Genomic DNA, 24,861 nt, shown 5'->3' on the forward strand with positions numbered 1-24,861 from the left:
TTTTTTTTTTTTTCGTGGCCCTAATCCTCTTCCGTAGATGATGTTACAGGTGGCTTCAGAGTTGTAGTTTAAGCATCCACGGTGTCTAAACTCCAGAAGTCCAGGAATCCCGTTCCTGCTGTCCAGATTGGAGCGTCTTACTCCACAGAAATGCAGAGCGGTTGATCCCAGAGCGTTCAAACCTGTTTTACAGGCGGGTTCGCTGACTCATGCGTTCCCATCACGCTGTTTGAATTCAGTGACCTCACTTTATGATGCGTCCTCCTCCTCCGGGCCGTGACCTCAGTCCAGCTAGATTAACTGTGTCAAAGGAGAAGCAAATGCTGGTTTTATTTATTTTTTTCAGACCTCGTGGTGGAGGAGGGCTCCCCCCCACCCCACCCCGGTCCCTCCCTGCTGGCAGCTGTTACTGATTCTGTCAGTGGGATCCAGCTGTGCAGACGAGCAGGGAACATTGCGTTCCGAGTTCACGCCGGGGCCCGGATCTTGTTTTTTTTTTTTTTTTTTTTTTGGGAACGTGCAGCCCACAGAGCTGAATGGCGCTTTGTGACCACAGAACTGGCCCTATCCCCCCCCCTGTGGTCTCTGGCTTGTTGTTGTGGAGTTAGGGACAGTGTGTGAAGTTCGGGGATCCCAGATGTGGTGATCTGTGCTGTTTGAGTTCGTATCTCATTTTGCCTTTTGTCCTCCTCTTCTGTTTCAGCATCAGTGAGAGTTTCCTCACAGTGAAAGGTGCCGCCCTCTTCCTCCCCAGGGGGAAGAGCCCCACGTCCAACACTGCGCCTCTCCTCAGCCAGCGCAGGAACAAGCATACGGGTACACACAGCACACCTGCAGCTTCTTCAGAGGAAATTTGTAGATGAAGTCAAGTAGAAGTGCAAATTAAATCACAGCAAAATTAAGTTAAATGCTTTAGATAATGAGCAGAAAATGCATCCAAATATTCCCTATAAGGCGGGTCCAAATGAGATGAGAACAAACGGATTACTTTAATGTTATTTGTAGCAGCTGATTACAGAAACTGATCTAAAAATAAGCACAGATCTTTAGGAAATGTTCGGATTTTCTCTCATCGGAGCAACTAAATTAGATAAAAGAAGTGTTTTTCCAATTATAACAAGATACTGGATTTGTTTCTTTCTTATTCTAAACATATTTGTGTTAAATTGTCTAACCTATCTATAAGAAAGTTTTGATCATTCAAAGAAAAATTGACTAAATTCCAGTTTCTGCAGAGCAGTTTAAATTGAGCCCAGTTCTTTGCCGCAGATGTTTCCCAAACATTTTAAACTCTGCTTAAAATACATGAAATCACTGCAATCTGTATTTATTTAAATATATAAAGTGAAATAGTTTTAAATATATACTTTGATTCATTGATTTTATTGGAATGCATTTTATACATCATGCAAATATGCTGTATTCAGCTAAAGAGGATTATTTTATTCTATTTCCCCTAAATATGGGAGAACAAACTAGCATAGATGAACTTTGGTTTATGACAGATTTTAATGTTTAGATAAAAGTAAAAACAAGCCACACCCATTTTAAGACATTGATTTAAAAATGAGTCAAAACATGAGTACAGCTTTTTAATGACATTCCATTTAATGACATTTTATTAGTTAATTTAACATTTAAAAATACTTTTATTTAATAGAAGGTTTAATTGTGCAATTTTTATTAGAGAAACAGAAACTGTTCCGTCTGTTTTTTACTTTTATTTCTTTTATTCTCATTTCTGTCCTTCAGTATGTTTTAGCTCTGTTTAGGGATGATCTCATAATGATTGTGAAAACCATCTTATGACCTTTGACTTAGTGTCTCCCGACCTGCTGGAGGGTCACGACCCCCGCTTTGGGAACCTCCTGCTTTGTAGGGTAGGAGTAGAGATCAGGCGGTTAATTAGGCTACGTTCACACTGCAGGCCTTGAAGCTCAATGCCGATTTGTTTTGTGAAAAATAAACTTCCGTTGCCGTTTACATTTCCAAATATTTGCGACTTGTATGTGATCTCCTGTGTGAACTGCAGTCATACAGCTTAAGTGTCCTGCATGAACAGTTGAGGCAATGAAGTAACAAGTAAGTATGCTCTGTGTTTACGGAAGTAAACATGTATGGTAGTGCTTAAAAACTTTAAATGACCCAGATTTATGCTTAAAAACTCAATCTTTTCAAGATGGTTAATCATGAATGCTGCTCCCCGCATCATTTTCCGCCATGGTTGTTGTTTTTCTTTCGCTTCTGCGTAGCAAGAAACAAAATAGTGACCTTTGTTGGGTATTAATGGCGTTCAGGTCGGATGAATGTGACCTGGCCGTTCAGACACAGTTCGCATTTGAAAATATCAGATTTGTATCGGATTCAGGACCACATAGCCAAGTGGCCTGGATCATTGGAAAAAATCTGATCTGTGTTGTTCAGACAGCTATGAAAAGATCAGATCCAGGTCGCATATAGGCAAAAAAAATGGATTTGTTTCACTACAGGCAGCAGTGAGAACTCAGTATGTCCGCTGAGGTTGGCAGGGGGCACTGTATCCCTCTCTGATCGCTTTAACTGGTCAGCCAGCTGACCAGCAGTGTGCAGCAGTCGGGGATAGACAGAAAACTGCTTGAGGCGTTGATGGGGCTTCATGAAGGTTTTGGAATTGGGATGCAGGCTGATGTGTAGGAGAGCCTGTTGTGAGCTCACACCTCAGAGGGAAGTGACACACCATCAGAGGTTTTATGTCTCTTTGTCTTCTAATCCTCGGATTATGATCCAAAATAAACAGAAACCGAAGTGAAACGACTAAAAGTTTCTTTTCTTTCCCTCCAGGCGACCTCCAGAAACACCTTCAGACCATGTTCACCGTGCTGCGGCCTGAGGACACCATCCGCCTGGTCAGTGACACACGGCGTAGCATTACCTCGGCCTGGCGGTGGGACGGGCCTACGTCAGCGCCGGGTTTCACTTCTTTGTTGGGCTGCATAAAGAAGTGAAACCTGGCTCGGGTGTAAAGCAAGCATAAGAAAGTAGAATGCTCAGAGGGAAGGGGCGTAGTGCTTTTCTCTTCTTTCATGCCGTTTATGTTACAAAAAGGCTTGTTGGAGAGAAAAAACCAAAACAAAGGATGGTGCAGAGCTTACAGCCAAACAGTTTCCCTACGTCTGTCTGTGTGGAATTAAAAACAAAACAAAAGAGTTGAACAACTTTTCAAATTTTCTCTTTTTCCTTTCCCCGTCCTTCCAGGCTGTGCGTCTGGAGAGCGCCTACCCTCAGGTGACCCGTTACATGGTGGTGGTCTCCACCAACGGCAGGCAGGATACAGAGGAGAGCATCGTGCTCGGCGTAGACTTCGTCTCCTCCGATAGGTCAGTTCCCACGGCAACGGCGAACCGCTATGTTTGCAGCGTCATGACAACAGCTCAGCAGAGACTCTCTCTGCAGTAATATCTATGCTGTTTTTCATACCCGGTGTTTATTTTGATCGCCCTGTCCTTGTTTACCCATAAACTTCCTGCTTTAACTCATAAACACGTGTAACCGGCTGTCAGACCAACCGCAGATTTGCTTGTCGATGTCTCCCTGCAGCTGCTGCACTGTGGGGCTGGTTTTACCGCTCTGGAGCGACACTTTGATCCACTTGGACGGAGACGGGTAAGTCACCACACCTATGCCACACTTCCTCTCGACGCCCCTGGAGGACTGCAGCCGCGTTTCATTCCACTCCTCATGCAAACATTTAAATAAAGAAAATGCTGATTAGTAGAAATCGACCCATAAAGGTCCGTCTAACTGCTGTGTGCTGCCACACTGCAAAAATATAAATCTTACAAAGTCATTTTTTTCTTAAAATAAGTACATTTGTTCTTGAATGGAACAAGACAATTTACATTTAAAATAAGAAAAAGCCATTGCTTTGTCTCATTTCAAGTGCATATTATCTAATTATTTTATTTTAAGAGTAAAACTACTCATTCCATTGGCAAATCATCTTATTTACCTGCTCAAATTAAGGGTAAATACACTTGATTTAAGGCGTTTTTACTCATTTCTAGATCGTTTTTGCAGTGCAATAATTTTAGGCCCACACTCATTCTTCTTCCTTGATAGAAATGACACGATAACAAATGTTACTCCATTTAAGTAAAAAGAAACTACCGTATTTTCACGACCATAAGGCGCACCGTACTAAAAGGCGCAGTCTCAGTTATGTGTCCCATTTCTGTATTTAACACACACATAAGGCGCACCGGACTATAGGGCGCGTTTTTTATATACAGGTACATGTCCTCTACTACCTTTAAATACCTCTACTGCGTATTTAAAAATACAGCGGGGGCAAAACTGAGTATGACTGTGCTTTATTCATGTATTTATTACAAAGTATTAATCAAACCTGGCAGCTGGCCGTGAGACAGAGACATCTCAGATGACACAGCGCTGTGATCACTCCTAAATTAACTTAAAATCCTGAAACCTGCCGACGGAATATGTTCGCTTTTATTACCGGTATCCTGGTGCCTGCAGCTAAAATTATTTAGATGAAAAACACCTGCCAGCAGCCGCCGGTGAACCTGGAGGCTGCTGATGAAGAGATTTCTACTGTCGGCGCACCGCTGGTATGTGGGGGTCTGAGCGCCTCCGACAGAAATAGATAATCTGGATGAACTGACTGCAATTATTAAGTTTTCAGGTGGACTTTCTCACTTAAAAACATATTAAAACTACTTTATTCCCACTGATCACAGCAAATATAGCTGCAAGATTTAGATTATTTAGATGAAAAAACACCTGCCAGCCACCGCGGTGGAGAGGAGGAGACCCGCCCAGACCCGCCCTGCTGTTGAATTAAGTTTTCAGGTAGAAAAATAGAGCGGGAGCAAAACTGAGTATGATTGTGCTTTATTCATGTATTTATTACAAAGTATTAATCAAACCCATCAAAGTCATCATCCTCTGTTTCTGAATAAAACAGCTGCGCTAAATCAGACATGCCAATTTCTCCTTCTTCGCTGTCAGTCACTTTCCGTGCAGCGCAGCTCCTCAGAAATAATGCCGGCTTTTGCAAAAGCTTGAAGAAAAGAGCCAGCAGACACGTTAGTCCAAGCATCTACAATCCATCTGCTAACGGTGGCGTAACTTGCCCGGCGCTGCCTTCCACTTATCCTGAAACTGTGGTCTCCGTCTGTCTCGCAGCCTTACTTTGAGCGGCCGCTTCACACCGATGTCGAGCGGTTGAAGCTCCTTTGTCAGACCCCCGGAATAACGGCGAGCACAGCGTCCATTTGATTCACCTTTTTTTTCACATCAGCTGTGAGATGGGCACGCATGGAGTCACATATTAAAAGCGATGGTGATGCGTGGAAAAAAAACCACCTGGTCTCCTCACATAGCCTACACCTCCCTCAGCCACGCTTTCATCATCTCATCCATCCAGCCCTTTCATTTGCTTTAAAATCATTTGTCATCAGAGCGCTGTGTCTGTCTCGCTGTCAGCTCCCAGATCAGCTTCTCTGATTGGTTGATGCGGCTCTTCCAACAGCAAAACTTAAATTTTTTCCATCTCGAGCAGCAGCAGCGCGTTGGCGGTGCGCTCCCGACTTGCTGCTTCTGCTGCACCTGCTGCGCTGCGGGACCTTTTGCTGCGTCTATACGCTCGTCAACCGTTGACTTTGCATGTAAACTCGCTGCTTCTGCTGCACCTGCTGCATCCGGTTCACAGCGAGCACAGCATTAATTTGTTTTACCATGTTTTTCACATCAGCTGTGAGATGGGCACGCATGGAGTCAGATTAACAGCGATGGTGATGAGTGGAAAAAAAAACACCTGGTCTCCTTACATTCAGCCACTCTTTTATCATCTCCTCAATGAGGTGGTCTCAAAAGTCGCAGTTGCAACACACATAGGGCGCACCGCACCATAGGGCGCACCGCACGTTTTGAGGGGAAAAAAAGACGTTTAAGTGCGCCTTATAGTCGTGAAAATACGGTAATAAACAATGTGTTTATCTCAAGGCATGGCTGCTGAGTGCTTTAATGAAAACGTGTCGACCAATGCAAGAAAAAAATGATAATGTAAGCCAAAAGTATCGCTCTGCTGATATATAGACAAATACACTTAAAACCACCTTAACGGGCCTGTATCCTTTTAGTCATTTGCAAAAAAACAATTTAATTACTTACTTTTTGGTCTTTATTGAAGCCTAATTTTCGTACAAAACTGAAGTTATAGATGCATATCACATCATGTTGCGCATGCATATTGACTATGGGTATGCTGGTCTGACAGAACAGCGGCTCTTTATCATTATTTACAGCCATGGGTGGTTCTAGACAGGGGCCAATGGGGGCCAGTGCCTCTGTAGATCATGTCCTGGCCCCTGCACTGAAGACATAATACTCAAAAAAATTCTAATGATGAACAGACATGGTTACTGATAGGTCTTTTGGATCTATTTATTTATTAATTTTTTTGCTTCACAAATTCTGTTTTAATAATTATTTAAAAACAATAAGGTGGTAGCTTAGGATCCAGGTTTTTCATCCGCTAAATGTTTTTTTTTTTTAAACAAATTTTTAAAAAATACAATAATTTTTACAGCTGAATTTATCATTTTTTCTTTATTTATAACTCTGATTTTATAGAAAATGGCAATTTCAACCTGAATTAAGTCAAAAATACACAAAATTCCTGAATTATGTAATGTATATTCTAGAGATGTCCCGATCCAGGTTTTTGCACTTCCGATCCGATACCGATATTGTTTTTTGGACTTCAGATCCGATACCGATACTGGCCGATACCAGCCTATCCGAGCATGTATTTAAGTTTAAGTTAAAGTATTTAGCCTTAGTTGTAAGACTCATGTTGAAAAGGGTTTTAGTACTCTTGATAACATCTAGCCAGCTGAATTAGGTGAGATTGAATAAAACACAATGCTTGGTAACAACAAACTTACCTGTTTATTAAGAAATAAACACAAACTGGACAAAATTATGAATAGCAATCTGAAATTGCACAGTGAACAGTAAAACCGTAAACTGTTAAAGGTGCAAGTATTACTGTAAGTTTTAATAAAAATGCAAAACAGGGAAACACGGGCGCAAAATAGTGGAATGGATCGTTTCAATCGGCGAAACTGGAAAATACGGACCGGATTTTTTTTTAAAAACTGGATCGGCAGTCTGGATCGGCATATTACATGCTTTGCCGATACGCATTTTTTTGCCAATATCGGCGTCCCGATCCGATACGTGGATCGGATCGGGACAAGCCTAGTATATTCACCTAATAACACATAGAATTTTAATTAAACTAAATTGAATAGAAATGTGACTTCATGCAGCTCTTTTAATGTATTTGAATCCCTGGCCTCTTTTTTTATTTCATGTTTTTCTGGGCCCCCATGAAAACACACTGGCCCCCTCCTGGCCCCCTGGTACATTTGGTCTAGAACCACCACTGTTTACAGCCATTGCTGAGTGTCTAAAGAGCCCCAGGATGCAGACCCGTTTCAGAACATTTAACTAATCTAACCAGCCTAAGAGAGGCTGATTAGAATTTTGTTGCTTCCATTAAGCTCTTCTTAGGCCATACTTTTAAAACGAACATAAACATGTGGATAAAAACTTGTATTTTTAAGAGTGCATTTTGCCACACAGCCTGTCATAATCTGTTAATTCGGTGTCTCTGCAGAGGCTTCAGCGTGTCGACGGTGAACAGGGTTCACGTCTTCAAGCCGGTGTCTGTCCAAGCCATGTGGTGAGACTCTTCTTTGTTTAAATACATCATGTCTTTTGCTCACTGCTGCCCTTTTGGCTTTGACCTCCTGCTTTTATCTTCCTTCTTTTGATCTTAACATTTCTCATTTCTCCTGTCGTACGCACGCCAATGCGACTTCCTCGTGTTGTATTCCCTCTGCTCTTCCGTGTTCCCGTCTCTGCAAAGCTTTGATCCTTCTCGTCTCACTTCTGGTGTCGAAGCATCAAACATTTGTTGTGCAGCTTGAGGCTCATCTGAGGGAAATCCTCCTCCTTCTGTTACCTCCAGGTCGGCCCTGCAGTCGCTGCACAAGGCGTGCGAGGTGGCGCGCTGCCACAATTATTACCCTGGGAGCCTGTTCCTGACCTGGGTCAGCTACTACCAGAGCAGGGTCTCCTCCAGCCAATTCTGCGTCAACGAATGGAACGCCATGCAGGACGTGGAGTCGCACCGTGCCAACTCGCCCATCCTCTTCACAGACCTGTGAGTCGCTTCAGTGTGAACGTTCCCTTCCTGTTTGACAAAAGCAGGTCGGAGGAGAAGTGCGAATAAATGAAAGCTTTTCATCCTGCATGCAAAACGCGCTTAGGTGCAACATCTGAGGAAAAAACAAATGCACGCCACACTTTTCAGATTACATAATCTAGGTGTTCGATTCTCCTCTTTAAATGTGCTGCTTTCACAGAATCTGCAGATGGTCTATCGTTAGAGCGGCAGCGTGAACTCTGTACCCGACGCGTGTAAACGGGGATCAAAGATAAGGCGGCCCCATTGCTTCGTCCTTCGCCTCCTAACAGCCTCTGTGGAGGAGATGATTGTGGTTTTAACATTTCAATCAGCGGGTCTGACCTGTAAACGGCTCCCAGCTGAGAGAAGCCTTAGAAAGTAGAGGAATGACGCCTCCTGTCTGTATTAACAGCGGGGAATTTCCCCTCCAGGCACTTCAGTTCACGTGGCCGGCCGCCAGTTTAGAGCCCCCCCCCCAACCAGAGTCTTCAAAATAGCAAAGGCTCCGTTTACTTAAGCAGAAAAACTGAAACGCAGACGAAGGCAGGGGGGCTGAACCGCTGCGCCTGATGGATGGAGACGAGTCGGAGCTGAGATGAACTTTAAACCTGACCTGCCTGAACAGAAATAATGATTCCTCCCCTTCTTTTTTTAGTCACTTATATCTTATTTGTCTTTTTAAGGATAATCATGACATGAAATGTAGAACAGGAAAAGAAAAGATAAAAGGAAAGTCTGGGAGACGCATCGATTTTCGCATCAAGCCGTTTTTGATTTTTTTTTTTTTTGTGTCCATTAGTGCTTCCTGTAGTCTTCCTGTAGTTCTAGGCCATTTCTCAATTCACGAGAAGGCGAGTACGGACTCGTGTCCTCACCGAGAATGTTCTAGAGAAGATCACAGGAAAGTCTGGACTCTGGGAGAATGGGAGCACGCAGCATAAATCTGGGTCAATTGGAAGAGACGCGTACTGATGACATCACCACACGCTCGGGTCGTCTGGAGCTTCATTTCACCTCCTGTTATTAATAGTCTCTAGATAATAATAAATTCTTACTTTTTTAATTTATTGGGGAAATAATAATGAATGCAGTCAGAAACACTAAATAAAAACTCGCCGTCAGTGCCAGCCATACTTCACACACGGCTATACTGATAGAGGGCTGCTGCAGAGAGGCTAACGTTAGCCCTGGCTGCAGTTAGACTTGGAGGTCTGCTGGTTGCCGCGGCCCTCCCAACTTTGGAACTTTTTTTTAAAATTATGCACCAAATCAGTAAATGGGCCGTATAGTGACGCTTAAAAGCATAATTTTCTTGCCTATAATGATCTAAAAACATATTTTATTGAACAACGGCAACAGAAAAGAGAACTTTTAACTTAATACTCTAAGTTCTGATGAAGATTCTCAGTCATCCAGGTTATAGTCATTCTGTAAAAGTTCCAAAAAATATCCACTGGACTTGGTTTCCAAGATTTGAAGACGTTACGGAATTAATACTCTGAGCTCTGTGAACGCAAACCTGGAAGCTGCTGCCGCAGTGCATGCTGGGACAGCTGTCAATCTGGTGAACGGAGAAGTCTGCACTGATGCGGGTGCGGTGCGTGGTTAGCACACACAACCCATAGGCCTTAGTTCTCGACGCAGCCGCCCCGGATTTGAATCCGACCTGTGGTCCTTTGCTGCATGTCTCCCCCCCTCTCTCATACCCCCTTTCCTGTCAGCCTACTGTCCAAAAAGTGCTGTTAAAACAAAGAAAAATGCATGCTGGGTAAAGAGAGAGGGGCAGAACAACATCCAGGGACTTTCTCTGTTCTTGGTCTTCATGTTCTTGTGAATTGGAACTAGGTACTAGGGCTGAGACTGATGACGTTTCACGAGTGCACGAGAACGCACAAGTACACATATTGAGAAACGGCCTTAGTCGTTCCTTAGACCTTTCCATTACAGGTATGTCTTCTATTGCAGATATCCATTGCCCCTCGTTCTTCATCCATTTCCTCGTCATACTGACTCCTCCCCTTCTTTGTGAAGTTATGTTTGCCCTTTAGTCAGATTACTCAGACTCTGAGTTACCGTCTTCTCTATTTTTTTCCCCCTCCATACCAAGCGGCTGCCAAAGCTCCCTGTGTTGTTGACGCATGAGTCGTTTCCCCTGTAAAAACCACTGAGCTGTTTATTTATTTGACATGCAGGTTTCACTGTTAATACCTGCAGGGCTCTTATCTGGCTGCTCTTCAAGGAAGCAGTTTGAAATTTCCAGCTTCAATAGAACCGCTCCTTGTGTCGTCACTTACTGGTCAGAGCCTTTATTGACTGTTTCCATGCTCGGCTAATTTCCCCCCATCGTTCGGGACATCTGCAGGCAGGCCCAGGCTTGTTGAGAGGTCAAAGCTGGCTGGACCTCCGCAGCTGAAACTTTATCTGTTTAGTGTTGCTCTCTCTGTTCTGCACTGAATCTCATTTTGATGTGATCAGATTTTATTTATTTGAACGCCATTGTTGGTGTCTGACACCAGAGATTGATAATATCATTATTTTTTGTTTTCTCCAGGTCCATGAATGTCGATTTATTAGTCCTTTTTGGCTGCAAGGATGTAAAATATTCTCGCTGATATATTATCATTCAGTTGGTAGATTATGCATGTTTTTGTTGAATCTTTGTTCATCGCAGTTTGCTGATATTTTCCTTAAACGCATAGGAAACATTATAATCTAATAATCAACAACTCAGTTAGCAATCACTTAATCGTTAACTGCAGTAGACTGTAAGATGTGCCTTAAGCTGACAGAGTGAGCAGTAATTAAATCAAAATTGTGAAAAACATAAAATAAACATTTTGCATTTAAGATAAAGTGGTTTTGTCTGTCAAAATGCTCTAGTTTTAGTTTCACCTCCTTTAATTTCGTTAAAAAATCCTTTTTAAGGAACCTTTGTCTATCCTATTATTAAAAAAAATAAGCAACAGATTAATCAATTTGCAAAATAATTGTTAGTTTCAGCCCCAGATCAAACCATAAGCATCTTAACCTCAGTTTTATGTGACACCCTAGTGCTACAAAAAAATCAAAAAATAGCCTTTTGTACCTTTGAATTGAAACAGAGGAGATGCAAATATGTGATCTTTATTTAGTTTTACCGCTGATATTATCCTGTACTGAAAACATGCAGATATTCCACAGTTTTTCTTTCGGATCACCTTCTTTTTTTTTCTTTTTTATCCACTGTTAATGTTTTGATTTGAATACTTTTTTCCTTTTTGGCTTAAATTAGGTCTCTAGTAAATTTTATTAAATATTTTCTATTATTTTGTAAATCGAGGAAGATAAAGCCACATTGATTTAAAATTTCGGCCTAAAAACTCATCGGCACATAACATGGATCATTTAAACTGATGCCCAAATAATCAACAACTACAGATTCTGGCGTTTTAAGGCCAACGTCGTTACCAATTATTGACATCAGTCTAACCGGTGGCTGATTTTTGCTAACTATAGTTTTTGACCAATTTTTGAAGCCAATAAAATTTTTCTTTCCTCCTTTTACGTGATAAACATGACAAATTTTAGATTCAAGTCTCAAGTCAAACATAAATTTAACAAATCAAAACATTGATAATTGGTAGCAAATTATGGTTCTAATATATGGGGAATAATGTTTGTTCAAAAACATTATTTTTAAAATTGCAACAAAAATTAATTGATTACCGCAAAAAACGAAATGTTGAAACTGAAAGGAAATGTTTTCAAACTACTTTTAAGTGTAAAGATCTTAAATTTGTTTTAGTTTCAAACTACCCATGCCCCCATGGGGGCGGAGCTAAGATGACATAAGGACTGGTGACTGACGGTTAAGACAGGACAAATGATCACCAGTTGCTGCATTCAGGAACCGTAGGAACTTTTAAAATGTCGTAAAGTATCAGTGATAATTTAAGTCTGCTTTAGAAAAGAAAAGCAGCTTCATTTTTTTTTTCTTTTTTCAGTTTCCAGTTAATTTATTTTACTTTGCTTTGCAATTATGTTCAGATTCAAATCCTTCTGTTCCAATTTCAAAAATACTTTTCAGTTTAAAATGTTTTATATTTTGGTAGTTTAAACCAAAGATGTTTTTGATCAAACTTTGACGACTGAATCGACCAACTGCCTCGCATATCGGCCGACACTAGGGGAAGAAAATACTGAAAACCTCGTCTCTCTAAATACAAACCTTTATTAGTCGTCCTCTATCTAACATTCAGAGTAAAGAATGGGAAAGACTTGAGCCTGCCCCCCCCCCAGAGACCTCATTAGGCCACTTGTTGGTATCATCAATGTGACGTCCAAAAGCTAAACGCGTCTCCTGGCACTGAAGCTAGAAACAAAAGCCGTTTGTTTTGGACACGCCAACAGGTCGTGCTCCCTGGTTTCTATTCCCTCTGCAGTTTCTGAGAATCGGACAAAGTGGCTATTCTGTTTTTGGAACAACCAACCTCACTGAGGCCCGTGGCAAAGGGTCACTACTGTGACTCTGAAGGAGGATCATTTTCTCTCTGTGGAGATTCTAAAACGGCTTTACTGTCTGCAGGCCGACAGAGAGGGAACGCACCGAGAGGCTGATCAAGATGCGCCTCAGGGAAATCATGATGCAGAAGGACCTGGAGAATGTCACCAGCAAAGAGGTGAGAAAAAGGATTTTAGCTGAAATCGGATGCTTGGATTGGATTTGAATTCAAGTCGTAGGGAAGCCATATTTAAATGTCAAATCATTCTGACTTAAACATGTATATAAATGTACTCTTTATCAGAAGATTTACTAAAAATTTAGAAAATTTCTATAAAAAAATAAATAAAAATCCTGTCTTAAACTTGTGGTGTTGTTTTTTATCGTTATCTTCTGCAGGCCAGTTAGTTCTACGTCAGCCTGAACACATAAATTCGGCCAATCATATATCAACGGTCGTCTGTCAATCAAATATTTTCGCTCATAGCATCTTGATTCATATGTCGCAGCTAATATACACAACAGTTGAAATCAGAATCCTTTCCTTTCCCATTGAGTTCCATCCCAGTGTTCACGGGGATGGACGTCTGTGTCTTCAGCAGGCGTAGAGCTAACAGAACTGGCAGCGTTGCGAGGCAAGGGCTCAAACATGTACGGCTGGAAGCCCTCTACACCAAACCAAGCTTCTGCCGCCCTGGCGTCCTCTTCCCCAACATCTTCGTCCCCGCTTTCCTCCTCTAAATAAAAAATGGATGACGGAGGAGACTCACCCACGACCTCCGACACTAAACTCTCCTCCTCTTGCATGTTTCCGCTGTCCATAGCGTTCCTTGACAGCGTCGTTTCTAAGTCACCAATTTAGTGCTACTTGATCCCAATGGAATTTCCCATTGGGAACCTGCTAGCACTAAGTTGCTAACTGGTTAGCAACATGCTTCCGACAAACCATCCACAATAAAACTTGCTTGCGAACCTTCCGCCACAACAATCCCCTTGATAAACAACCAATCACATTCACTTTATTTGCTCGTGTAAATTCGGAAATGCAACAGTTGGAACAGCCGCTTCCCTATGACTTTAAGGGAACCGAGAATTTTGGGCTGGAAAGAAAATGCAACAGTTAAGAAACAAAATAAAATGTACCAAAGACGTTAAAACAATTTTCTAAACTATGCTTTTGTTTCGTTTTTTTCTGCCTTCAGATCCGAACAGAGCTGGAGATTCAGATGGTTTGTAACCTGAGGGAGTTTAAGGAGTTCATAGACAACGAGATGATCGTCATCCTGGGACAGATGGACAGTCCAACAGAAATCTTTGATCACGTCTTTCTGGTGAGATTTCACCATGTCTGCAGAAAATAATCAATATTACGTCACTGGTCTGAATTTAGCCTGTAGGTCGACATCCTGGTAGTAAAACTTTTCTGTAAGGTGAAGATCTGGGAGCTTTTAAAGCTGATTAAAAATAGTTTATTACTTAATGTTTGAACCAAATGATCCATCGATTTAATCCAGAGGTTCCAAATGATTCATTCTGTGACCCAAAAATAACTAGAATTAATTTGGGTATAAATACTTAAAGTGAACTAACTGTGTATGCACACTTACTTTTAAGTTGATTTATATTCATAAAAGGAGCTATGTTATTTAATTGATATAAATATATAATATAAATATTCAAATGTTATTTATATGTAAAATAATTATTTATATGTATTATAATGTAAAAAAAAGTATTAATGACATCTAATTATTTCATCATTTTAAATGTATTTTAAATGTGAAATTTGATTTATTTCACATTTAATGGTATATTTGACGTTCAAATAATGTCTTAGATAAAAGTGAAATTAGTTTATTTTATTCACATTTAATTTGTGTGACTTCTTTATCTCAGAGATTACATCAATGCCTCGTGTCTTGTGGCCCCTGAAGCGGGGCCCCTGCTTTAACCCCTTCAGCCCAGAGGGTCTTAGGAGCAAATTCCACCTTAAATTATATATGTGAATAAAAGCAAGTGCAGCTCCCAAACTATGAATTGGAAATGCAATTGTTTGTATTTTTTATTTATTTTTTTTATTCTTTATTTCGAACATGCAAGAGAAAAACAATAAAACAATGTTTACCTCTATTAGATGTGCGAAAAGGAGTAGGAAGAATTAAAACTTATCTGCTCCTACATTTAATTCTCGTATTTCTTCAATTTACAATATTTATAATTATGTTGCTATATATATTCATATAAATATATACCTACCTACACATATACATACATAAATATGTATACACATATACCTTCATACATATATACAGATAAACAAAACAAAAAACACAAACAAAACTTTCTACAATGCTTCTCTATACCTTTTGAAAATAATCTCTTTTTTTTTAAGGAATATGTTTGGGCATTGCTTTAGGTTCTCATTTAGTTTGTTCCACAATTTAACTCCACAAATTGATAAACATAATCTTTTCCTTGTTCTACATCTATTAGTCTGAAAATTTGTGTAACAGAAAGTCATTTAGGAATAGTTTTCAGGTGGAAGCACTATTAGAATTATCGGCTAAAATTGAGTACGTACTGATGTATTACTCCTGCAGAGTCACGCATGTCAGGTGGAATTTCAAATCTCATTTTATTTGTTTACACAGCTGTAAAACAAAAATACTTGTGATAAAATAATTTTGAAAAATGTTTTGGAAATTTTAAAGCCCCATTTGAAAGGTGTGTGGATGAAACACCATGTGACTGTGTTTTGGAAATTTCTATAAATAGATAAACATGAGCAGGTGTCAGTTGGGGGTTAAAGGGTTCAACTGTTTGCCTGTTTGTTGAAGCGACGATCTGCAGAATGTTTGGGAATCTGTCGGTTCTGACCGGGTCTGTGTGTCGTTCCTTCAGGGTTCTGAGTGGAACGCCTCCAACCTGGAGGAGCTGCAGAACAGCGGGTAAGAGCCCGGCCTCTGAGGGCCTCTCAGCCTAATTAGGGCTGTAATTAGCAGAGCGCCGCCTATCAGTGGGAATGAATGAAGCTTTTCTGCAGTGAATGAGTGAATCCATCGTAGTAATTACATTTCCAAGAAACGCTGCGGATCGTTCGGATCTCTTCATAACGCCCCTCCCCCGCTCTGCGTCCATCTTTCAGAGTGCGCTACATCCTGAATGTGACCCGAGAAATCGACAACTTCTTCCCAGGGATGTTTGAATACCACAACATCAGAGTTTACGACGAGGAGGCCACCAACCTGCTGGAGTACTGGAACGACACCTACAAGTTCATCACCAAAGCCAAGTAGGGGTCCGCCGCTCGCTGCAAGGCGCCGACGCCCCCCGCCGGCCGCTCTAACCCTGTTTCTGCTTCAGGAAAGCCGGAGCCAAGTGTCTGGTTCACTGTAAGATGGGCGTGAGCCGCTCCGCCTCCACGGTGATCGCCTACGCTATGAAGGAGTACGGCTGGGACCTGGACACCGCCTTCGATTACGTGAAGGAGAGGCGCACTGTCACCAAGCCCAACCCGTCCTTCATGAAGCAGCTGGAGGAGTATCAGGGAATCCTTCTGGCCAGGTATGATAGGCGTTTTCTCTAACATGTCCTCCATAATAAAAAAAAAGTTGCATAATTTCAACAAAAACTAAACATTTAATCACAAACCAGCAAAAACCTGAACAACAGCGTTTCATTTGATCGTAAAGCTGCTTAACGCACTGATGGAGCGACACCAATACGGGAAGGAAGGAACGCCATGATGGCGTCATTTCTGTGACACTGAGCCCAGTGAGACCAATGTGTCGTGTTTAAGCTCCTTTTCTTCACTCGTTCTGCTTTATCTCTGCGCTCATGACGTGTTTAACTGCATCCTTACTAATGCAGCCTGTAAATCAAAATACTGCACCTGCTGTGGCAGAGATTACAGAACCAGATGGAAGGATTCTCAAAAAAAGATCCAGACTAATAAAAATAACACTTCTGAGATACTTAAAGGGATAGTTCGGTATTTTTGACATGAATCTGTATGGCATCCCGATCACCAGCGGCATGCAATCACACTGACTTACCCCTGGCAGCGTCCTGTGAGCAGAGTTATCGTCCAGTTTTGGTCAAGCCGAAAGTAGTCCTGCAGGTTTTTAGGAACAGCGAAATAAAACTTTTCTCTTCCCAAAACATTATGTGTCCAAAAGAGTGATATTTTCGCATCCCAAAAACATTGTAGTGGAAAAAGTCACACGTCGTTATCAATTGGTCCTATTTTCTCTCTGTTCGTATCAGTGCGCGCCGTCATTCAGACAGCGAGCCCAACAACAGCCATGTCTCCCTCCGCGGCGGAGGGAGACACAGGACGCTGCCAGGGGTAAGTCAGTGTGATTGCATGCCGCTGGTGATCGGGATGCCATACAGATTCATGTCAAAAATACCGAACTATCCCTTTAAAGGATAAGTCCGGTCAGCAAAGAATAATCAATGTATCATTATCTATACCTGAAACTAATACGTTAATGGTGATTTAATGAATGTATCGTTAATCTGTAAAAAAAAAAAATGTAAACAATAATTTTCGTTGCGATCACATAGTCTGGGAGCGGCCATTTTTGCCCAAATAAAGTAACATTTTCCAGCAGTGACGTCATGGTGCGGTAAGCCTAGCGCCATTCTCCCTGCTTTACAAGCTAAATCAATGGAAACTACTAGACACATCTGCAATAAACAACAATTATTGAAGATTTCCAGAGGACTTCACCATTGAAATTCACCAGAGCTATAGTGAAACTGACAATGCCCACGTGCATGGCAGCTGGATGCTGGAATACATCGGGTAAAAGTGAAAACATTCCACCTTTCTGATTCCTGATCCTCCACGGACGGGTTGGTCGTTGGATCGCCAACTTGAAGAGGGAGGATTTGCCATCGACCTTCTGGCCAGAGAAAAAACCCGTAATATGTAGCCAACATTTGGAAGAAGAATGTTTTCAAGATGACTTGGATAATAGCGCGTTGTGACAAACACCAGATACAGCACTGGGACTTGATCAACAGCCGATACCGCACCGTGACGTCACAAACCAGTAGGTGGCAGTAGTGTTCTTTGACAAACATGGATGCCTTCAGTAAAGCACATTCAGATAAAATTACTCTGAATTAAAAACACTGATCATTTATTGAACAGGATGTAATAATTTTATATTTAAAGTACTTTCAGAAGTTTGAATTCTGAATATTACCGAACTTCTCCTTTAAATAAACTTTAGATATAAACTTTAGGTGTTTTTTTTTTTTTCTTAAACCCTGCTGGTTTTTAATCTCTGCTACTGTAGGGGCTGTATGCTGGTTTACTGGTTGTAACTGGTTTTCATACATCCCAATGCAGTATTAGGATTACCGTATTTTCACGACCATAAGGCGCACCGTACTAAAAGGCGCAGTCTCAGTTATGTGTCCCATTTCTGTATTTAACACACACATAAGGCGCACCGGACTATAGGGCGCGTTTTTTATATACAGGTACATGTCCTCTACTACCTTTAAATAGCTCTACTGCGTATTTAAAAATACAGCGGGGGCAAAACTGAGTATGACTGTGCTTTATTCATGTATTTATTACAAAGTATTAATCAAACCTGGGTGCTGGCCGCGAGACAGACACATTGCAGATGACAGAGCTGGGATCACTCCTAAATTAACTTAAAATCCTGAAACCTGCCGACGGAATATGTTCGCTTTTATTACCGGTATCCTGGTGCCTGCAGTTTAAATTATTTAGATGAAAAACACCTGCCAGCCGCCGCCGGTGAACCCGGAGGCTACCCAGCCTACAGGCTGCTGTTGAAGGGATTTCTACTGTCGGTGCACCGCTGGTATGTGGGGGTCTGAGCGCCTCCGACAGAAATAGATAATCTGGATGAACTGACTGCAATTATTAAGTTTTCAGGTGGACTTTCTCACTTAAAAACATATTAAAACTACTTTATTCCCACTGATCACAGCAAATATAGCTGCAAGATTTAGATTATTTAGATGAAAAAACACCTGCCAGCCACCGCGGTAAAATGGAGGAGACCCGCCCAGAGGCTGCTGTTGAATTAAGTTTTCAGGTAGAAAAATAGAGCGGGAGCAAAACTGAGTATGATTGTGCTTTATTCATGTATTTATTACAAAGTATTAATCAAACCCATCAAAGTCATCATCCTCTGTTTCTGAATTAAACAGCTGCGCTAAATCAGACATGCCAATTTCCCATTCTTCACTGTCAGAGTCACTTTCCGTGCAGCGCGGCTCCTTAGAAATAATGCCGGCTTTTGCGAAAGCTTGAACAACAGAGCCAGCAGACACATTAGTCCAAGCATCAACAATCCATCCGCAAACGGTGGCGTAACTTGCCCGGCGCTGCCTTCCACTTATCCTGAAACTGTGGTCTCCGTCGGTCATCCATCGCTCCCACGCCGCTCGCAGCCTTACTTTGAACGGCCGGTTCACACCGATCTCGAGCGGTTGAAGCTCCTTTGTCAGACCTCCCGGGATAACGGCGAGCACAGAGTTTATTTTTTTTCACCATGTTTTTCACATCAGCTGTGAGACGGGCACGCATGGAGTTACATATTAACAGCGATGGTGATGAGTGGAAAAAAAAACACCTGGTCTCCTTACATTCAGCCACTCTTTCATCATCTCCTCAATGAGGTGGTCTCAAAAGTCGCAGTTACAACACACATAAGGCGCACCGCACCAAAGGGCGCACCACACATTTTGAGGGGCAAAAAAAGACGTTTATGTGCGCCTTATAGTCGTGAAAATACGGTACTTCGATTGGTCGGTTGGTTCATTTCCATACAGTTGTGAACACGTCGTGAGCGCAGAGATGAAGCCGGAGGGATGTGAGGGACAGAAAAGCTGCACCAGATTTAGAATTGGTCCAAAATTGGTCCGGTGTTCTGTCAGATGATTCTGTCAGCCATTTATCCCTTTAGTTTTGTACGAAAAATAAACTTTAAATGACCTCAAAAGGCGTGTATTCCTTTAGTCATACAAAAAAACTATTTATTTACTTTAATAAATTATTTTTCTGCATGACTAAAGGGATAAATGCCCGTTGAGGTAGTTTAAAGTCTATTTTTCATACAAAACTTAAGGGATAAATTCAAACCTGACATCTTGCGTATGCATATTGACTGAGTACGCTGGTCTGACAGAACACCGGCCAATCAGCATCGGCCGATATGCACTCAGCTCTGACATCACATCAAGCGTCATTAAGGATTTTCTTGTTTTGTTCATAAATGTTTCCTTTTTGTTGAAATTGTGTAACGTTGATCTTTGTTTTAAAAAAAAGCAGAATGAGTCCAAAAATAATTGTTTAATTCATTTTCTTTCCTTTTTTTTTGTTCATCCGTCCATCATTTATCCTTCTAACGTCTTCTTCTGGAGTTTGCAGTTTGCTGAGCGTCCATGTTTCTTTTTTCCATCTCTAACGCTCGTTTCCTTTTTCCTCCACAGCAAACAGAGACACAACAAGCTGTGGCGCTCCCACTCTGACAGCGAGCTCTCGGATCGCCCCGCCTCCACCTGCAAGCCGTCGTCTCCCACGCTGGGCCGCTCCGACTCTCACAACAACAACACCACCTCCTCCCCCTCCTTGCATCACTTCCTGGGCGTGGCCGTCCTGCAGGCTCTCAGTGCCGAGCCCCAGAGCCCTGCCCCCGCCCAAACGCCCGACTCGCCCGACTCGCTGTGCTCCAGTCTCGACACGCTGCCCAACGGCGACGGAGAGTCGGCGCCGCTGGAGGAGGCGGGGCCTGGGCTTCCTCTCCCCAGACCGCGAGCTGCTACAGTCATACCAGAGGAGAGGCCGGGCGCCTGGGCCAGCGTGGCTGTTACCGTGCCAGTGGCTCTGCCCCACCCTCCGCCTTCATTCCACATCTTACCCCCAACCCCTGAACCGCGGCGGCACCGCCGCCCTCCTCCCATACGTCTGACGCTTCCAGAAAACTACACGGCAGCCGAGCTGCCGCTCAGCAGCTCAGAGGAAACCTCTCCTGTCACTCTGGGCTCCAGTGACTCCGACCTGCTCGATAAATCCCCATCTGACTCTACGAGCGACAGGCGGAGCGCACCAACGCCCCCGCCGCTCGTCCTCGACTTCACTCCTAAAGACGACAACAACAACCCAAGCGAGCCGCAGGCAGGAGGCCCCTCGGACGGCCGCAGCGAGGCAGACGGCTCGTCCAACCACAGCACGGACAGCATCGACTTCTTCAGCGCCAGGGAGAAGTTTCTGGGCCTGGTTCAGGAAGGCCCGACGAGGAGCCAATCAGAGCAGCCGCAGCAGAGACCGCCGCTGTCGCCTGAGGGAGACGATGAAGAGGAGCGAGAGAACGGAACCAGTCAGGTACCGACCATCACGCTTTACCTCAGGCTAACAAAATGGCCGATTAAATTCAGTCAAAAAATCAAATATTTGTTACTAACTTGAGCAGGTAAATAAGATCCTCTGCCAAACGAACGACTATATTTACCCTTAGAATAAGATACCGTAATTTTCAGACTATTAACCGCGACTTTTTCCCCATTTTTCGACCTTGCGGCTTATCTATGGACTTTTACAGCTAACGGCCACTAGGGTGATTGCTAAATCTATGGATTTTACCCTCCACCATGTTGACGTCACATTTGCTTCAACACACAAGTACGGTAGCGGCGCGCGGAGGAATGCGGAGGTCCTCCGGAAGCAGACTTCTACCGCGAGTGGTACGAGACAGAACGACAGCAAGAAAGACGGACATTAAACATAAAAAACCTGCAGCTTATAGTCCGGTGCGGCTTCTATATGTACAAATCATGCAATTTAGCTTCTGCGGCTTATATTCAGGTGCGGCTAATAGTCCGAAAATTACGGTAATTAGATGACATAGACCTGAAATGATTGAGGCGTTTCTTTCTTTATTTTAGAAGAAATTCGTCTCATTTACACATTTGAAGAAAAATTAACTTATATTTTATTTTTTACAGTTAATTCACAAGGTTTTACACTTGGAAACAGTGACACCTTTTGGACAGTAGAGGAACAGTTCTGCTCTGTTATCAGTGACTATTTCAGACTTTAGTTGCTAAAGTCAGGCGTACAGTGTGCGATCTTTTGCCCTTTTTGGGTCGACTTTCAGCCTGATGGTGCATGGTGTAGTGTACAGGGGGTAACCAGGGGCGACCAACTCCCGATCAGGAATCGTAAGGTCGGGAGAAAATCAAACGTGTTTGATATTCAGTCGGCCGTTGTTAGGTGGTTGTGGACAAATCATTCAGTGGGCAAAGGAGGATTCTTCCTCTTCTTCTTAGAGGAAAATCCAGAAGCATGGCGGGGATGTAATGAGTGAAATTGCGTTTTTTCTGTAAAATTTTCTGTAAAAATCCGAGTAGCGCCACCTCACTGCGGCGCTGAGTCCCACCTGGTTTTTAGACGTACAGTTTGAGCAGGTAGATCGCATCAGAGCGTCGAGCTGCACAGTGTGAGAACAAACATCGTGAGCTGTGAACTTTTAAACCCTGCGGTTTCATCGTACAGTTTGAGATGTAGCTGCGTGCAACGACTGGAAATATCTCATGATCATATAGGATTTAAGCCTGTTGAGGTTTTTTTATATTTTGTCTACACAACATGAGGGGAAAAAAAGGTTCTAACTTCTTGTTTTTTCGTTTCCTCGCAGGAGAACTGTGACCAAACTCTCCATGACGACGGAGTGTCCGTCCGCCACATCGTCATTGAGATTGAAGCCATATCACACTCAGCCATTACTCCCTCCAGTCCCTCACCATCATCATCGCCGTCTTCGTCCTCCCGCATCGTCCTCGGTGAACGGCAGGATGAATCTCCCCCCACGTCTCCCTGCGGGCGGGAAGGTTCGGTCCGCCGGGCCACCGAGCAGCTGGAGCAGAAGCTGGCTCGCCGTTCACCCCCCCCACCCTCGCTCACTCAACGACAGAGCGTGGCCGTCTCTAAGGAAGCCAGAGACGCCGACGAGCCCGAAGGCTCTGAAAGCCCAGAGCGGCTGACCGACCTCGAACGAGTTCCCGATGCTAAACGTGACGCTGCAGACACGCGGACGTCTTCGCATACCGCCGCCGCTCAGTCAGCAGAATCATCTCTAGATACCTCAGCCCAGCCGCACAGCCAAAAGCTTCCAGCCGCTTTGAATCTGGACGGAGCGACGTTGGAGGACTCTGAAACGGACCGCTGTCCTCCAGGCGCGGCGGCGGCCTGCGGGCCCGGCTGTGAAGCCCGCAGCAGGCTGGCGCGCAGCAGCCAGGAGCTGGAGCGCATCCAGCAGACGCTGCGGGAGCTGCAGGCTTTTCTGCAGGACGGCGTCGGAGCTGCGCCGCCTCAGAGACCAACCGACCCCATGGACACAGAGTCGGGACATCATCCGGGCCCGGAGGCCGGGCCAAAAAAGGAGAGGAGGGGTCAGTTGGAGGCAGCGGGGTGGCACCGAGCCGTGGAGCTGGAGGCGCGTATGCGGCAGGCGGGCCTCACCCCCCCTTCCCTCATGAAGAGATCCGCATCTCTGGCTAAACTGGACTCGCTGGAGCTGTCCGCCAACGACCTCTGCGACCTGGACCTGAGGCCGCCCACCTCATCATCCTCAGAGTCTTCCTCTTTGGGACCGTCTCACGCAGACGACTCCTGGAAGAAGCAGAAAGTTCTCTCTCTATACTCTTGTGAAAAAACTCATCTGGCCGCCGATGAGGCGTCTCCGGCCCAGTCCCCCCCCTCCTCTACAGAAGACTGTAGCGGCGGCGCCGGAGCCTCGGCGCCGTCACAGCAGGGCAGGGGACACTCGTCCAGACGTCCTCGCAGAGCCTCAGCAGAGAGAAAACGAGCCATGGCCTTGCTTTACAACACCATGTGACCTCAGCGGAGCGGAAGCGACTGGAAGAGGCTGCGTGGTGCGTGAATGAGGAGCCGCGTGAGTGAGTGTGAGTGAAGACGATAAACCACTGGATGTTTCCACTGGAGTTCAGTAATATTATATGAATGTGTGAACCGACTCTGAAGCAGTGCAAACTCTGCGCTCCGTTACGTTCGGTTTCTCTTTTTAACGAGTCGAGCTCCTGAAACTGAAACCAGAGCGCCTTTTTTTTGTCTGTTTTTTCACAACATGCACTTTACCATGTAGATGATTTTTGTTTGTCTTTTATTTTAAATCCGTTTCTTACGCTGGGAAAGCTTGTTTTGCACTCTTCTCAGTAGACTCGTCTCTGTGGATTTGGACTTGTCTTTTCTCAGATTTTTAATTAAACCAGGACAAAGCTGAAATGTCGTCATTATTGTTTGTTTTTCTTCTTTTTTATATAAATCAGCGCTTCAGCTGTAAATAAAAATGGGAAGTATGTTTCAGCCGCAGGGACTCCTTTTTTCCTTTGTCTGAATGCAATATTTCAAATTCTCTTAAACACAATAAAAGTCCATCACCGCCACCTGCTGGCTAATTTTATATATACACCTATTTCTAAAATTTTATGCAGCAAAAGGAAAGAAAACAAACAGGTTAAAATGTGTAGTTTTAATTTTGACATTTAATGGAATGAGTTCAGTTAAACCTCTCATCTGTTATTTTTACGAACAGATAGGCATGTCCTTGAACGCACCACTGGGGCCAGCTTATTTCAGGCTGACATTTTCCCCGCTGCTTCATGGGGTAATTAAACACTCAGATGTAGGTCAGCAGATTCGCTCCGACACACAAACCAAAGTGTAACATTAAAAGAACGAAAAAGTCATTACAAATCAGATAAATGAGGCAAAAAAAAAAAAACTGACATTTTCTATAAAGGTTTGATTCTAGAAAAGTCTGGAAAGATTGAAAGAGGAACCAAGATGACTGAATTCATGCTTATAGATTAAAGCACTTTAACTCGTCTGCTTTGGTTCCTCATGTTTTTAAAGCCATATTTCTCCCATCCTGCATACAATACTATATAATAATGGTAAAAGGCCTGTACTTTGTAGTGGGGAATAAGTATTTAACTATTCACCCCAGTTAAATAAACGCAGATCGATGGATTTCACTCAGTCGGCACTTTATTTTCATATCTTTGCAAAGAGAGAACAGTTCATCATACGGCCCTCACTGCTCTGTAATCA

At 43.3% G+C, this 24,861-nt stretch overlaps 1 protein-coding gene across 2 annotated transcripts in view; it reads left to right on the forward strand.

The window, feature by feature from the left end:
• Positions 1–24,114, forward strand: part of ssh2a (slingshot protein phosphatase 2a) — a 63,955-nt gene extending 39,841 nt beyond the window's left edge. For both annotated transcript variants that reach the window (XM_038290494.1, XM_038290493.1), the window contains 13 exons: positions 704–816; positions 2,821–2,885; positions 3,235–3,356; positions 3,577–3,642; positions 7,685–7,750; positions 8,039–8,233; positions 12,822–12,915; positions 13,940–14,068; positions 15,639–15,685; positions 15,883–16,029; positions 16,101–16,301; positions 20,223–21,114; positions 22,427–24,114. In XM_038290494.1, coding sequence (XP_038146422.1) covers positions 704–816; positions 2,821–2,885; positions 3,235–3,356; positions 3,577–3,642; positions 7,685–7,750; positions 8,039–8,233; positions 12,822–12,915; positions 13,940–14,068; positions 15,639–15,685; positions 15,883–16,029; positions 16,101–16,301; positions 20,223–21,114; positions 22,427–23,626 — 3,337 coding nt within the window. In that variant the 3' untranslated portion in view covers positions 23,627–24,114. The remainder of the gene's footprint in view (positions 1–703; positions 817–2,820; positions 2,886–3,234; positions 3,357–3,576; positions 3,643–7,684; positions 7,751–8,038; positions 8,234–12,821; positions 12,916–13,939; positions 14,069–15,638; positions 15,686–15,882; positions 16,030–16,100; positions 16,302–20,222; positions 21,115–22,426) is intronic.
• The last annotated feature ends 747 nt before the right edge of the window (positions 24,115–24,861 follow it).

This window comes from Cyprinodon tularosa, unplaced genomic scaffold (genome assembly GCF_016077235.1).
Source record: "Cyprinodon tularosa strain WSP-4 unplaced genomic scaffold, ASM1607723v1 ctg282, whole genome shotgun sequence".
Classification (NCBI taxonomy): domain Eukaryota; kingdom Metazoa; phylum Chordata; class Actinopteri; order Cyprinodontiformes; family Cyprinodontidae; genus Cyprinodon; species Cyprinodon tularosa.